Source organism: Dendronephthya gigantea, unplaced genomic scaffold (assembly GCF_004324835.1).
Source record: "Dendronephthya gigantea isolate DGI-Jeju-01 unplaced genomic scaffold, DenGig_1.0 000038F, whole genome shotgun sequence".
Classification (NCBI taxonomy): Eukaryota; Metazoa; Cnidaria; class Anthozoa; order Malacalcyonacea; family Nephtheidae; genus Dendronephthya; species Dendronephthya gigantea.
Genome location: NW_021163048.1, coordinates 502,293 through 513,831, shown reverse-complemented (window position 1 = coordinate 513,831; position 11,539 = coordinate 502,293). Strand labels below are relative to the sequence as shown.

The 11,539-nt window shown below is 36.3% G+C and overlaps 2 protein-coding genes across 3 annotated transcripts; one reads left to right on the top strand and one right to left on the bottom strand.

Moving 5' to 3' along the window:
• Positions 1–102: 102 nt before the first annotated feature.
• On the bottom strand, positions 103–3,224 carry LOC114526470 (E3 ubiquitin-protein ligase TRIM23-like). Of its 2 annotated transcripts, XM_028548079.1 has the most exons (7): positions 3,097–3,224; positions 2,061–2,742; positions 1,617–1,894; positions 1,064–1,316; positions 807–917; positions 422–546; positions 103–291 (listed from the first exon to the last, which is right to left on the bottom strand). In XM_028548079.1, the coding sequence occupies exons 1-7, from the start codon at positions 3,145–3,147 to the stop codon at positions 121–123; spliced, it is 1,671 nt and encodes a 556-aa protein (XP_028403880.1). In that variant the 5' UTR covers positions 3,148–3,224; the 3' UTR covers positions 103–120. The 2 variants fall into 2 exon arrangements, with proteins under 2 accessions (XP_028403880.1, XP_028403881.1); XM_028548080.1 differs by lacking the exon at positions 103–291 and having other exon boundaries at positions 488–559.
• Positions 3,225–3,250: 26 nt separating this feature from the next.
• LOC114526468 (trafficking protein particle complex subunit 13-like) lies at positions 3,251–11,404 on the top strand. The gene is made up of 14 exons (XM_028548076.1): positions 3,251–3,330; positions 3,638–3,706; positions 4,020–4,119; positions 7,051–7,135; positions 7,908–8,041; positions 8,474–8,546; positions 8,897–8,938; positions 9,034–9,155; positions 9,513–9,618; positions 9,723–9,815; positions 10,087–10,187; positions 10,522–10,600; positions 10,773–10,847; positions 11,057–11,404. The coding sequence occupies exons 1-14, from the start codon at positions 3,294–3,296 to the stop codon at positions 11,168–11,170; spliced, it is 1,230 nt and encodes a 409-aa protein (XP_028403877.1). The 5' UTR covers positions 3,251–3,293; the 3' UTR covers positions 11,171–11,404.
• The last annotated feature ends 135 nt before the right edge of the window (positions 11,405–11,539 follow it).

Genomic DNA, 11,539 nt, shown 5'->3' with positions numbered 1-11,539 from the left:
AGTGCAAATCACTCTCGCTAAAACACGGTTGGTAACATGATATTTTTGCCTTGTGAATTAGAGTTTTTTTGTGTACTCAGAACCATTTTACATGAGTTATTCGAGTTCTGTCATATCAGATTATGGAGGAAATTCAGACATTAGCTGAGCTGCAAGCCAGTCCAATCCTTCACGAAGGCCACGCCCACTATGTGCATCACAACCAATCACATTCCAGCTTCTACCACAGCATAGTTTATGCAGACAAAGACGTTCTGTGACTTGATCAAGATCTAACGCTGTTGGTAGGTCCTGAAAATATAAATAAAAGATAAAACAACTAGACACAAGATGGATCACGGTTAGCTTAAAGTTGGTCCATCCATATTTTTATTTGGATATCACGTTACAGTTTCTGAAAGAATATACTGGATGTCATTACCTGTTTATTGGCATACACCAGTAACAAGGCATCACTTAATCTCTTTTCCGTCAATAATTTTACTAACTCAGCATGAGACTCCTCCATACGCTCTTTGTTGTTACTGTCCACGACAAATATTATAGCTGAAACATACATCTAATTTATGATTTACAAAGAATCTATCCATTTACCGCGTTACAGTAATGATAAAGGGTCTTCGTTTTCCTTATCATCCATGTAGCTATTTGTAACTATACTATACCAAACCAGTATGTTTTCAGTTTAATAGGACTTGGAAGCATAAAATATATTATCGAAAGGACTTGCATGAGCACTTTGGTAGAACATTATAAAGTGAATGGAACGAGATCTTGTTTGTCAGTGGCGTTTATTCAGGCATTACCTTGTGTATTCAGATAATAATGTCTCCATAAAGGTCGTAGTTTGTGCAATCCACCAACATCCCAAATCGTAAACTTTAGATTCTTATGTTCAATTGTTTCAACGTTAAACCCTGTGAGAGATTATATATCATTGGCAACAGGTTTACAACCATACCTGGGTAAGCTTGCTTGCCACAGACACTTGATTTTGAAAGGGGAGAAGTGACAACATTTGAAGTACGTGGATAGTGAGAGTTACTTGAAATGTTTCACCTACCAATTGTTGTTATCGTTGAAACAAACTCGTCTTGTTTCAGCTTGAAAAGTATTGAGGTTTTTCCGGCTCCATCTAACCCCAAGGCAACAACTCTCATTTCCATCTTGGGTCCGATGTGAACGCGATTGTCTTTCGTGAAAGCAATAGGAATACTTCCGTCAGATGAACACAGTTCTGCAGTTTCTAGAAATTGTTGCTGTTGTTCTTGGACAGTTTGAAGAACATTGAGAATGTCGGTACGCGAGGCGACCACCTAGAGCATTAAAATATCGACATTATAAGGAACAATGGGTATAAAAAACAAGCTGAGCTTCATTCTGTTAACCTCATCCCTAGCAAAACGATGACATTGAAAATCTAGAACACTTGACACTGCGCGTGGGGCGCTACACAAGACGTATGGGATGTGGCGAGACAAGACGGATTCCCTTCTGACCTGAATGAACCCCCGAAGCTATTTTAATAGTTGCGTGAACAAGGTGGGGTAAAGATAAACTTAATGTGCTTGTCTTCATTGCACGACTGTTCCTGCATGAATATACAAGATGCATACTTGGCTATCGTCAGACTTGAGTGTTTTCTCACAATGCGAACAAACTGCTGATGTATGTGAATTAAGCACCACCATATCTTCTTGCCTCTGTCTTAACCATGACAACTGATCACGTAGATAACTATCGACCACAGCTAACCCAGCTTCTTCTTGTCTATTGACAGTTTCACGTAAATCGTTGAAGTAATCACGTACTCTCCCTCGTGCCATATCTCCAGTTCCCAGCACGTGTCGTGAATGAGATTGTCCTTCTGCGTCATCCTCAACCACCACTGAGCCTGTGAAGGAGAAAGACACACTGCTTACTTCAAATGTAAATGGCTCATTCTATTATAGCATTTGCGAAATTCAAATACGAAATAACTTCCAGGACTTCTCAAAGCCAGCCCTATAGCAGAACCAGTTTGTACAGGAGGTACCCATGGATATAAACGTTAAACTAACCTTCAATTTTTTGTATGACTGTTTCAATTTTCTGTGTAGCCTTTGCTAAATCTTCACTAAATAACTTGATATGCTGAATAGCATTTAATATAGAAGATCTCACATTCTCTGCTTCAGTCATCACCAAATGATGTTTGTGGCCTTTATGTTTGCCATAATCTTTGCACAATACACACATTAATGGATTATTTTGGCAAATGTCTTCTGCACAAGCAAACTCAATGATCCGTTCATGATGGTCAGGACAAACAGCCTTTTCCGAGGGTTTCTCAGATAATGGTACTCGTTTATGTTTGTTTAATGTCTTTGTGGCATGAGTTATTTCACTACATGAACTGCATAAGCTGGTCCCACAAACTGTGCAATAAACTGAAGCTAAATGCTCTTCATTTTCATCACATTTAACTTTATTCTCATCCTCTTCAAAATTATTGACTAAAGGCACATGGGCAACTTTAAGTCGTTCAAGTAGCTCTAATAGTGCAAAATTTTTCTTCAACCCCCACACGCCTGAATCACTAAGTTCAGTTTTCTGTCTATCAAAGGGGCAAACTACAGTCCTATTTCGTAGTGGCAGTTTCGTTAGACACTCGTGGCATAGTGTATGGCCACACAGCAAAAGGCGAGGAACTTTTTCACCATGAAATGCAAATATGTCTTCACACACACCACATTCTAAAACCTAGAAGACAGGATGTGTAATAGGGGTGATATGCAAAAAACATAGTTACAAACACATTGTTTTGGAAATATTTTCCTTAGAATAATGGGGCAGGGTACTGGGTTGGAAGTGTAATTTTCATTAATGTGGAAGAAATCCTAGACAAACATTTCCCCAGGCCCTGCTCAAACTCTTGTCAGCAAGGGAGGCATATATAAAATAATGGATACATCCCCACTTCATTTTATGTTGATCACTTGATTTCCCATTGATGAAATATTAGTAATGAATATTATTTAAAATTTTGTAATATAATTAATATCAACCATGCACTCATCTGATCATCATTCAATACATTGTCACTCATGTACTTACACCTTTGTTGATAGTCTTCTTTACTCTAGGATTATTGCTTAATTCAGCCATAGAGAAAGTAAAGATTTAATATAATTAACATTTTCTTATTTTAATTTATTTTTTTATCTAATTTTTGTGAATTTTGTCCGACATTTTGTTTTTGTGATGAGAAATTGCTGAGCAAACGTACCCTATCTTTGTGGCTCAGGTTCAAGATGGAGACATCAACGGAACATCTTCTGGCTTTGAAAGGTATAAATTTGCACGGATTTCTAGTTTAAATTAAAGAGAATGAAAAGATATGTTTGTTTACTAGTTCTGGTCTAGGCAGACTTTGCAGCACAGCTCTTATTTAAAGGTTCCAATTTGATATAGTGAATTGGAAGATATTTCTATTTTATAAGAGAATTGTTGAATGTATATTGCCCCTATTTCCTGACGGGTTTTTTTTATTTGTTTAGTCCTATTCACGTTTTCTAGGGGAATGTTTGATAATGCTTCTGTAGAATATCACAGGATCATTATAGATTTTTCATGAAATATTCTTTATTTTTTGTAGTCATGAGATTGACAAAGCCTTCCTTGCATGTGTCAATTCCTGTGGCAACAGAAAAGCATAATTTACCAGGTAACTGTGAAAGGATCATGTGTTGTAAGATCTTACAGGATCTTGCTAAGATATTTAGGATCATGGTAAGATCTTTAACCAAATGACGAGACATCTGATTACAGATGCAACTAAGATTTTGTAGCATTGTGATAAGATGCTATAGGATTGTAGTAAGTTGGATCACAGGTTATATCGTCATAGTAATGTTGCCCTGTTGGATCATGGTAAGATCTTATAGGTTCATTGTGAGATCTTATAGCATAACAACATGATCCTGCATTCTATTATCATTTTGGACTAGGTGAATGTAATCACATGTATTATATTTCAGGAACTACTTTTTCTGATGCATTTAAAAAAGATCTTGGAACTGCAAGGGGATTAGAAAATTTTGCATTGGGTGAATTGCTAGTTTTGCCTCAAACATTTGGGTCAGTAATTTTGCATCTAGCATATACATACTACCAGACTGTTGCAAATACGAAAATTCAAGTTGGATTTAGTTCACTTAAGAAAATTGATTTCAAATTAGATCTTAAGAAATGCTGTTTAGCAATGTTGAGTAGTTAAAAAATATCGCGGATACTCCCTAGGAATAAGAGGGAGTCAACGGTCTCGCATTCTTTAGTGCCATAAACTCAACCAACTGCTTTGCGCGATTAGTATTTAAAAAACTTGTTTATTATATCTACACTCTACAGTGTAATTACGGTCAGTGCGGTAATTGATTACCACAATGCTTTGCGGATGCGATGGCGTAAAAAGATTTGACGCAATAATTAGCTTTGTCATAATTGATTGACTGCGCAAGTGAAAACACTACTTTTTACGAGTGAAAATTCTTTTAAAATGGCGAGTAATCAAAATCGATATCGGTTGGATAAATACTCTGGAAGAAAGTACCAGCCACCGCTTCTAGAATTTCTACAAATACAAAACTACGTCTTCGCTTTGGTCGACAATGCTAAGAAAATCTTGATCGAAGAAGAAATGAACAAGAACAAACTTCAAGAAAGTGCAAAGAGAGACCAGGGAGAAGGTAAGAGTTAATTTCTAAATATTTTAATAATTTAATTTGCTTATTTGCGATGATTTGCGGCGTATATTTTACGCAAATTCATTTAAATAAATTTTTTATGTAATTAGTTGCTAGGCAGCCGAAGTAGTTGCCTAGCAATAATTAATTGCCTAGCAACTACCTAATTAATTCGCCATTTTGCGCGCGCCAGTGATCCCGCGCCATTGACTCGTGCTCGCTGACGTTAACTTTCACGCCATCAATTTCATTCGCCATTTGCGCGTGCCAGAGAATTCGCGCGCGCTAACGTTTGACATGCTGCGTCGTATGTTGAAATATATATTTTTTTTATTTATTTTGAAAAAGGTTCCGAAGAACCTGGTGAGAATGACAAGGGAGAGAATGAAACGAAATCTCTTGACGAAGAAAGCGTGGATGAAAGTCTCCCTGATGAACCACTCCCTGGCTTCCGTAATGAAAGTTGTGACGATCAATTTATTAATGCAGAAAGCGAATGTCCTGATGCTGGAGAGCTGGACAATGAAACTGATCACCAACTTTCGTTGCTGACCACTCCTGAACTTATCGTTGCACTTTGCCGTGAGGGAGAAGAAACTGAATTACCGACGGTTGAAAGTGAAACGAAAATTACCGGCGAGAAAGAATCCGTCGATGACCTCAGTGGCAATGACTGTGTTGAATCCTGTAGTCAGACCTGGCTCAGTGTGGAAGAGATAAACGTTTGCGACGTACCGGCTGCTGAGGCTGACACCACTCAGGTGTTGAGTGCCGCCGCGTCTTCATGTCTCGAGAAGCCTCAGTCTGACTTCGAAAGTGCTTTGCCATTGAAGCAGGAATCTACTAGTGATCCAGTGGTCAGTGAGAAGACAATCTCTCGTGATTCAGATGTTATAATTCCTGAAATGAACAGTATTCAAGATACAGGAAATACTGGCGACGAGGTAATAAAATAATGTCTATTCTTTATTGTTTTCCTGTTAACCAACAAACTGCACTCGATCCCCTTAAACCGCTTAGGTATGATCAATCAAAGGAAGAAAATATAAACTTTACATTTTGTGGTTGCGGCTCGTAAGGCTGGTAGTAAAGGTTTAAAACAGAATACTGACAATAATTAACAATGACGTTCGTTTTCCTATATAGAGTGAATTAACCGACGGTGAAAGGTCTCCAGTCGTTCGTCACGTATATGCAAAAGTTTTCATATCAAACCAAAACGATGATGATGACGATTATTACAAAGACAGACATAACGTTGTCGTTTCTGGAAATGTCATGAAATCAGCACCGCCAAGAAGGTCTCAGAAATGTCAAATCGAAGATCATGAAGACCATTTTGGTAAGTTTAAAAGTTTGGTAAACTGAAATTTTGGGTGCGGCAAATTGAATCTCCGCCATAGGTCGTATACGGACTGCCTTTGAGCTTAAGAGATGTGTCTGTATGAAATAAAGTTTTACCTGATGTATTTCGCTTCAACTCTTTTGCAGAGGAACTTGTTGTAACAAGTAGCAGTGGTTTTATGACAAAGAAAAACAGGAAATATGTTACCTGCAAAAAAGAAAAAGAGAATGACAGCACGAAGGAGGTAGCAGATAAGAAAACTAAGACTAAGAACAAGAGTGTTAAAGCAGATAAAAAGGGGAAAAGAAAATTTCGTCAAAGACTTCGTGATTTATTCTGCTGCTGTCTTGGTCATTCAGAAAGAGGACATGATTAGGAATACCTAAAAATATTGACATTCCAATAGGAAAGAACCTGATATTTAGACTAGGCTGTATATATTTGTAAATTATTATATAATGTATAGAAATAAATTTTTTATATAAAGAAGAAAGACTTTTTAGCTTTTATTTGCGCAGGCGTGCTTTACTGCATTATTTCTGCATGAGGTTTTCCTAACTATGACTTCAGTTTTTCATTACTTTTCTATTTATTAAGTAGCTCGTTTACAATTACCGAAAAAGGTAAAACTCTTAGTTCATCAGGGATGGAAATTCTATGTTATGCAAGAATTTAAAAAGAATTTGTCTGACTTCCTTTTGGCAGACCTTAACCCAATTACCATAGCTTTTTTTTACTATTAAGATGATTTAATTTATACACAGTTCTGTACCTCCATCTCATCAGCATTATATCACTGATTCCAATCCACTTGAACAAAACTACGACGGTATATATATTCAAATGAAAATAGAGCAGCGTAGTGTAGTGGATCAAGTATACATCCTTATGTAACACCATAGTATTGGCTATGATAAATTGCTCGTCTTTGTAAACACATTTTCTTTATTTACGTTTAATGTCAAGTTTCTTTTTATTTAGAAATATTTTTCTTGGTGAAACATTCTCAAGCTATATTTGTGTTCATAATGATAGTAATCAAGTAGCCAAAGACATCGTAATAAAAGTGAGTGTTACTTTAGGACGTTAGCTAATGGTTGAACTGTATTTTAAACAGTATACAGCCAGGGAATATCAGCAGGAGGCTCGATGATGGACATCTCTTTGCCCAGTTGAAATGGGATGATTCTTCAAGATTACGTAATATCATTGTTTGCGTTGTTAGTGATTTTATCTCAGCCAACGAGTACATGAAATCATATATATAAACAGTACTCTATTTTCGATCATTCCAATTTCGAATTTCATTTCTTTCCTTATACGTCATTCTTGTACAGTAGTGCACATACCAAAGAATTTGCATTGATAAATTTATAGCAATATAGCGGTTACGAACTTGACGTGAAAAGGTCTGTTAGGGGCTATTCTAAATCTGCCGGCATTATTTTGGAGAAAACCCATGAAACAGCTGTTTTCGGAACGGTTACGTAATTCGCATCTTTTGGCAAAAATTAAACCAACGAACTTATTCTGTTAATGCACGATAAGTAAATTAAACTGTCAATGTTTTGAATGTACGATACAAGTGTTCATACGGTATGTATGTTTAGTATGTGTATCACTGTGTGTGTGTGTATAACTAAAATTGGACGTTTTGCTCAAAGCCAGACTCGTTTCAGGCGGAGATTGCATCAATACAACAGTTAATATAGGCTTGTGCATAAAGGCCTCATCGTCATCCAGTCGTAAAGAGCACTGAAGAGCTTGAATAATTGAAAATGGTTTTGCCTTGTTATCTGTGTGTTTTCTTGCTCACATCCTCACTGTTTTTCGTTTAGACTGACTTGCAGACGTCATCTCAAAGACTAACATTGTTAAGCTTAACAAGCAATGAACCTGTCGTAAAATTAGATCCATCAAAAAGTATTGATCAGGTCATTCAACATGAGGTCAAAGAACTAGGAACACATATGTAAGTTACTCTCGTGATTATAATGGTGTATGAGTTCTCGATCAATTACGGTCAGTTTTCTGATTTTATTCCAAGGTCAATACAATATTTCACCTATAGTCGCTAATTTTTATCGTGTGTATAAACCTTACTTTAAGCGCCATCCAAGACAGTAGGTATAGGGCTGGTTGTATTAAAGCCGTCAAGTACACTTTGGTATAGTTAAATCGTAGTTAACTCCGATTTTGATTGGTCAGTTCTGATACTAACGATAATTTAAAGTTGACTGTCTTTTTATACGACCGTGCCGTGAATGCTGTATAGCTACTACAATGCCGTACAACTATCCAAAATCCATGTTAGTTTTATCAACTTTCTGAAATAAGCAGGACAATTTATGAAACTATTCTACTATTTTTGTATATTTATAGTTAGTTTGTGTTAATTCTATAGCCTGGTGTGTGCTGTTAGCTACACTGCCCCAAATGGTGAGAAGATGTATTTTCGGAAGTTCTTTAAATTTCAGGTAAGAGAACACTGTCCTTCGTAGGATTATATACACTACTGCAATCTGTACATTACGTCGGAATGTACTGTGAGTAGTTTAACAATGGACCTTCTTCATTTTAGACTACTATTTTATCCATGCAAGGAAATGCAATCAAAACACCACGGCTGAAAAAAGCGTAGTGAAATTAGTAGAAACGAAAAGTTTGGCTATATTTTCCACATTTTACAACATTTCGCAGCCAAACTTTGCATTTCTACTAATTTCAGGACGCTCTTTTCAGCTGTGGTGCTTTTTTTGCATTAATTTCCTTGCATAGATCAAAAAGTAGTCTATAATGCAATAGGGCTATTGTAATATGATTTTAGGTTCTCAAACCGCTTGACGTGAAAACAAAATTTTATCCGGAGGTTTGTCAATCAACGTTATAATATATTTATATATTACGAATCATGGTCTAATAAGTCGTAATAATTCGTCACATTTAAGTTCGAATAAATTTTAGGAAGATGAGATGTACCTGGAGGCTCAAGTTCAAAACATCACAACAATCCCTCTGACAATGGAATCGGTGAAATTTGAGCCGTCGCTGCATTATACTGCTGAAGATTTAAATGACACGTCGAGGTTTGAACTGAATTAAATTTATGACCTGCGGGGGACAAAGCTAAGTTGATGAATTTCTGCCGTATCTTCAACCATTTTTGTTATTTGCCACAAAATGTTTCCTTTCCTCCTAATCCTTAAGTATTTCGTATGAAGGTGGATATTTTTTATCCCAAGGAGGTACAGAAATATGAAAGAGGAAGCATATTAGCCGACCTTTGAAGCACTCTTCTTCCTAAGTAAATGTTTGATATAAAATTGTATTATGCTACCAGAAGAGCTTCTGTCAGTGAATGACCCTAACAGCACATGGTTGCCAATATTTTATATTTAATAGGGTGTGTTTTGTTAATAATTGTTTTAAATTATACTTTTCAGTAATTTTCATCTTGGTAAAAGTTTTTGTCTCAACCCAAATGACACTCATCAATACTTGTACAGAATCAAGACAAAGTTTTCGCCGACAATGCAAGAGAAAGTTAAAGTATGATAAACGATCACGTTCCTTGTCTCGTGGACTTAATTATTCTTTTTACGCATCATTCTGTTAAGCAACTAGATTTTCATATTTAGATTTGATATTTGTAGGCGCCATCGTCAGCTGTTGGTAAACTAGATATAGTTTGGAGGTCAGCCATGGGGGAGAAGGGAAGACTACAGACAAGTCAATTACAGAAAGCGGTAGGTATTTAACGTTAACATTGCTAAATCTTTCCTGAGGTAGCCAGTGTGTGAAATTAAAACTGAGATAGAAATGATAGGATTTGATCTGACATAAAATTCTTCCCTCCAACAAAATATTTGACAGTTTCGTCATTATGTGAATGCTTGATTGTAGGGCCTGGTAACAAGCGAAAGTCTCATATTTAGTTGGACGAACTTTATTAACGAATCTTATTCAATCGCGGAGAGGTGTGTTCTATATTATAATAATACAAAAACTCTATTCTAGCCATCCACTGCCCCTGAATTGAAACTCCAGATCACGAAACTGCCAGACAATGTTGCTGTAGAAGAAAAATTCGAATTAACTTGTAACTTACAGAATATGAGGTACGTTACGTAGTAAAGTAAATTATACGTCTGTTGCTAAGCGAAGTAAACAACATTCAACTTCCTACCCAAGGCATTTTATAAACACCCACCGCAAGATATAAACACCCAAAAAAGACTGGCCTCCTAAAGACCTAAAGCATTCTCATTGTCTTTCCTTGTTGATGTCATGCTAACCGCTAATGGTCTAGCTTTCACTCCTTGTTATCAAAACTTGTGTGAAATAAAGTTGCAAGAAAAAACACTGACTTTAAAGCGTTAGAACGTGGAATGTGAAGATTTTTCGAGAATTAGTTTATCGCGTGAATTAATGAATTTTCTCTTATGGTTTCAGTGAAAGAAAAGTTGACTGTCAACTTTTAATGACAAAGGCAAAGGATGGTGGTATCGTTTGGTGTGGCACGTCAGGAAAGGTAAAAGAGTTTTCACTAGTGCTTTTCATGATCAATAATATTGCAAAACGTACAGCCGTTTCCTAGTAAACAAATCAAATAATGTAGCAGCTACATTGATTGCATGCAGGGAAGTTATTTAAACTTTAATTTATCTGGCATCAAAATATGAATTACGAAATTATATTTTCAGAAACTCGGAATATTAACTCCTGGTGCATCGATCACGTTATATCTTCAACTTCTACCACTAGCCACTGGTTTGCAGGTACTGCATGTGATAGACGAATGAATTACTAGTTGTATTAACAGCACGTTTTGACCAGGGGGTGACGGATCTTAATGAAATATGCGATCTGAGGGGTCAAATTTTCCGCTTTAAATTCCTCTTAATCTGGTCGTGAAATAACATCCGCGTATCCTCAAGTTTTGAAGCATGCGTAGATTATTTCTGAACAAAAATATTTCTGTTTTCAGACAATCGGAGGAATAAGAATTATGGATTGTTTATCTGCGAAAACATACGACTTTGATGATATTGCCAAAATATTTATTCACTCTTCGCAACAATCTCCATTTGAAGTATCCTGACTCCACTCACACAGAGCAACTAGTAAGTGAAAAACTAGAGGCTCGTAATCTCGCAACAATTTAATTGAAAGAAATGATTGTCCAGCCTTGTTGACCGAGTAAAGCCATGAAAATGAATACGAAATAATGAGCTTATAGTGTTTGAAAATTGAAATGAAACGATTTATCTTGCGATATGCCATTGAATGCGTATGCGCGGGCTTAAAATATTTAAAAAATATTTAGTGTTTTTTTTATTCTGAAGGTTTTTTACTTTTACAGTACATAATATACCTGTATGTTATCAGTATATATAATATAAATGTCCTGTCATCTCTTAACATTACCTATATACAAAGCCAGATTTACGTTGAAAATTAACGAAACGTT

Excerpts from the sequence above, each read along its gene's own strand:
- LOC114526470 (XM_028548079.1), bottom strand. The coding sequence starts at position 3,147 with ATGGCTGAATTAAGCAATAATCCTAGAGTAAAGAAGACTATCAACAAA. Across the intron at positions 1,317-1,616 it reads TCAAGTCTGACGATAGCCAA|GTGGTCGCCTCGCGTACCGA; the intron begins GTATGCATCTTG and ends TTAATGCTCTAG. Across the intron at positions 547-806 it reads TTATTATCTGAATACACAAG|CTATAATATTTGTCGTGGAC; the intron begins GTAATGCCTGAA and ends TGTATGTTTCAG.
- LOC114526468 (XM_028548076.1), top strand. The coding sequence starts at position 3,294 with ATGGAGACATCAACGGAACATCTTCTGGCTTTGAAAG. Across the intron at positions 8,939-9,033 it reads AAACAAAATTTTATCCGGAG|GAAGATGAGATGTACCTGGA; the intron begins GTTTGTCAATCA and ends AATAAATTTTAG. Across the intron at positions 10,601-10,772 it reads GGTGTGGCACGTCAGGAAAG|AAACTCGGAATATTAACTCC; the intron begins GTAAAAGAGTTT and ends TTATATTTTCAG.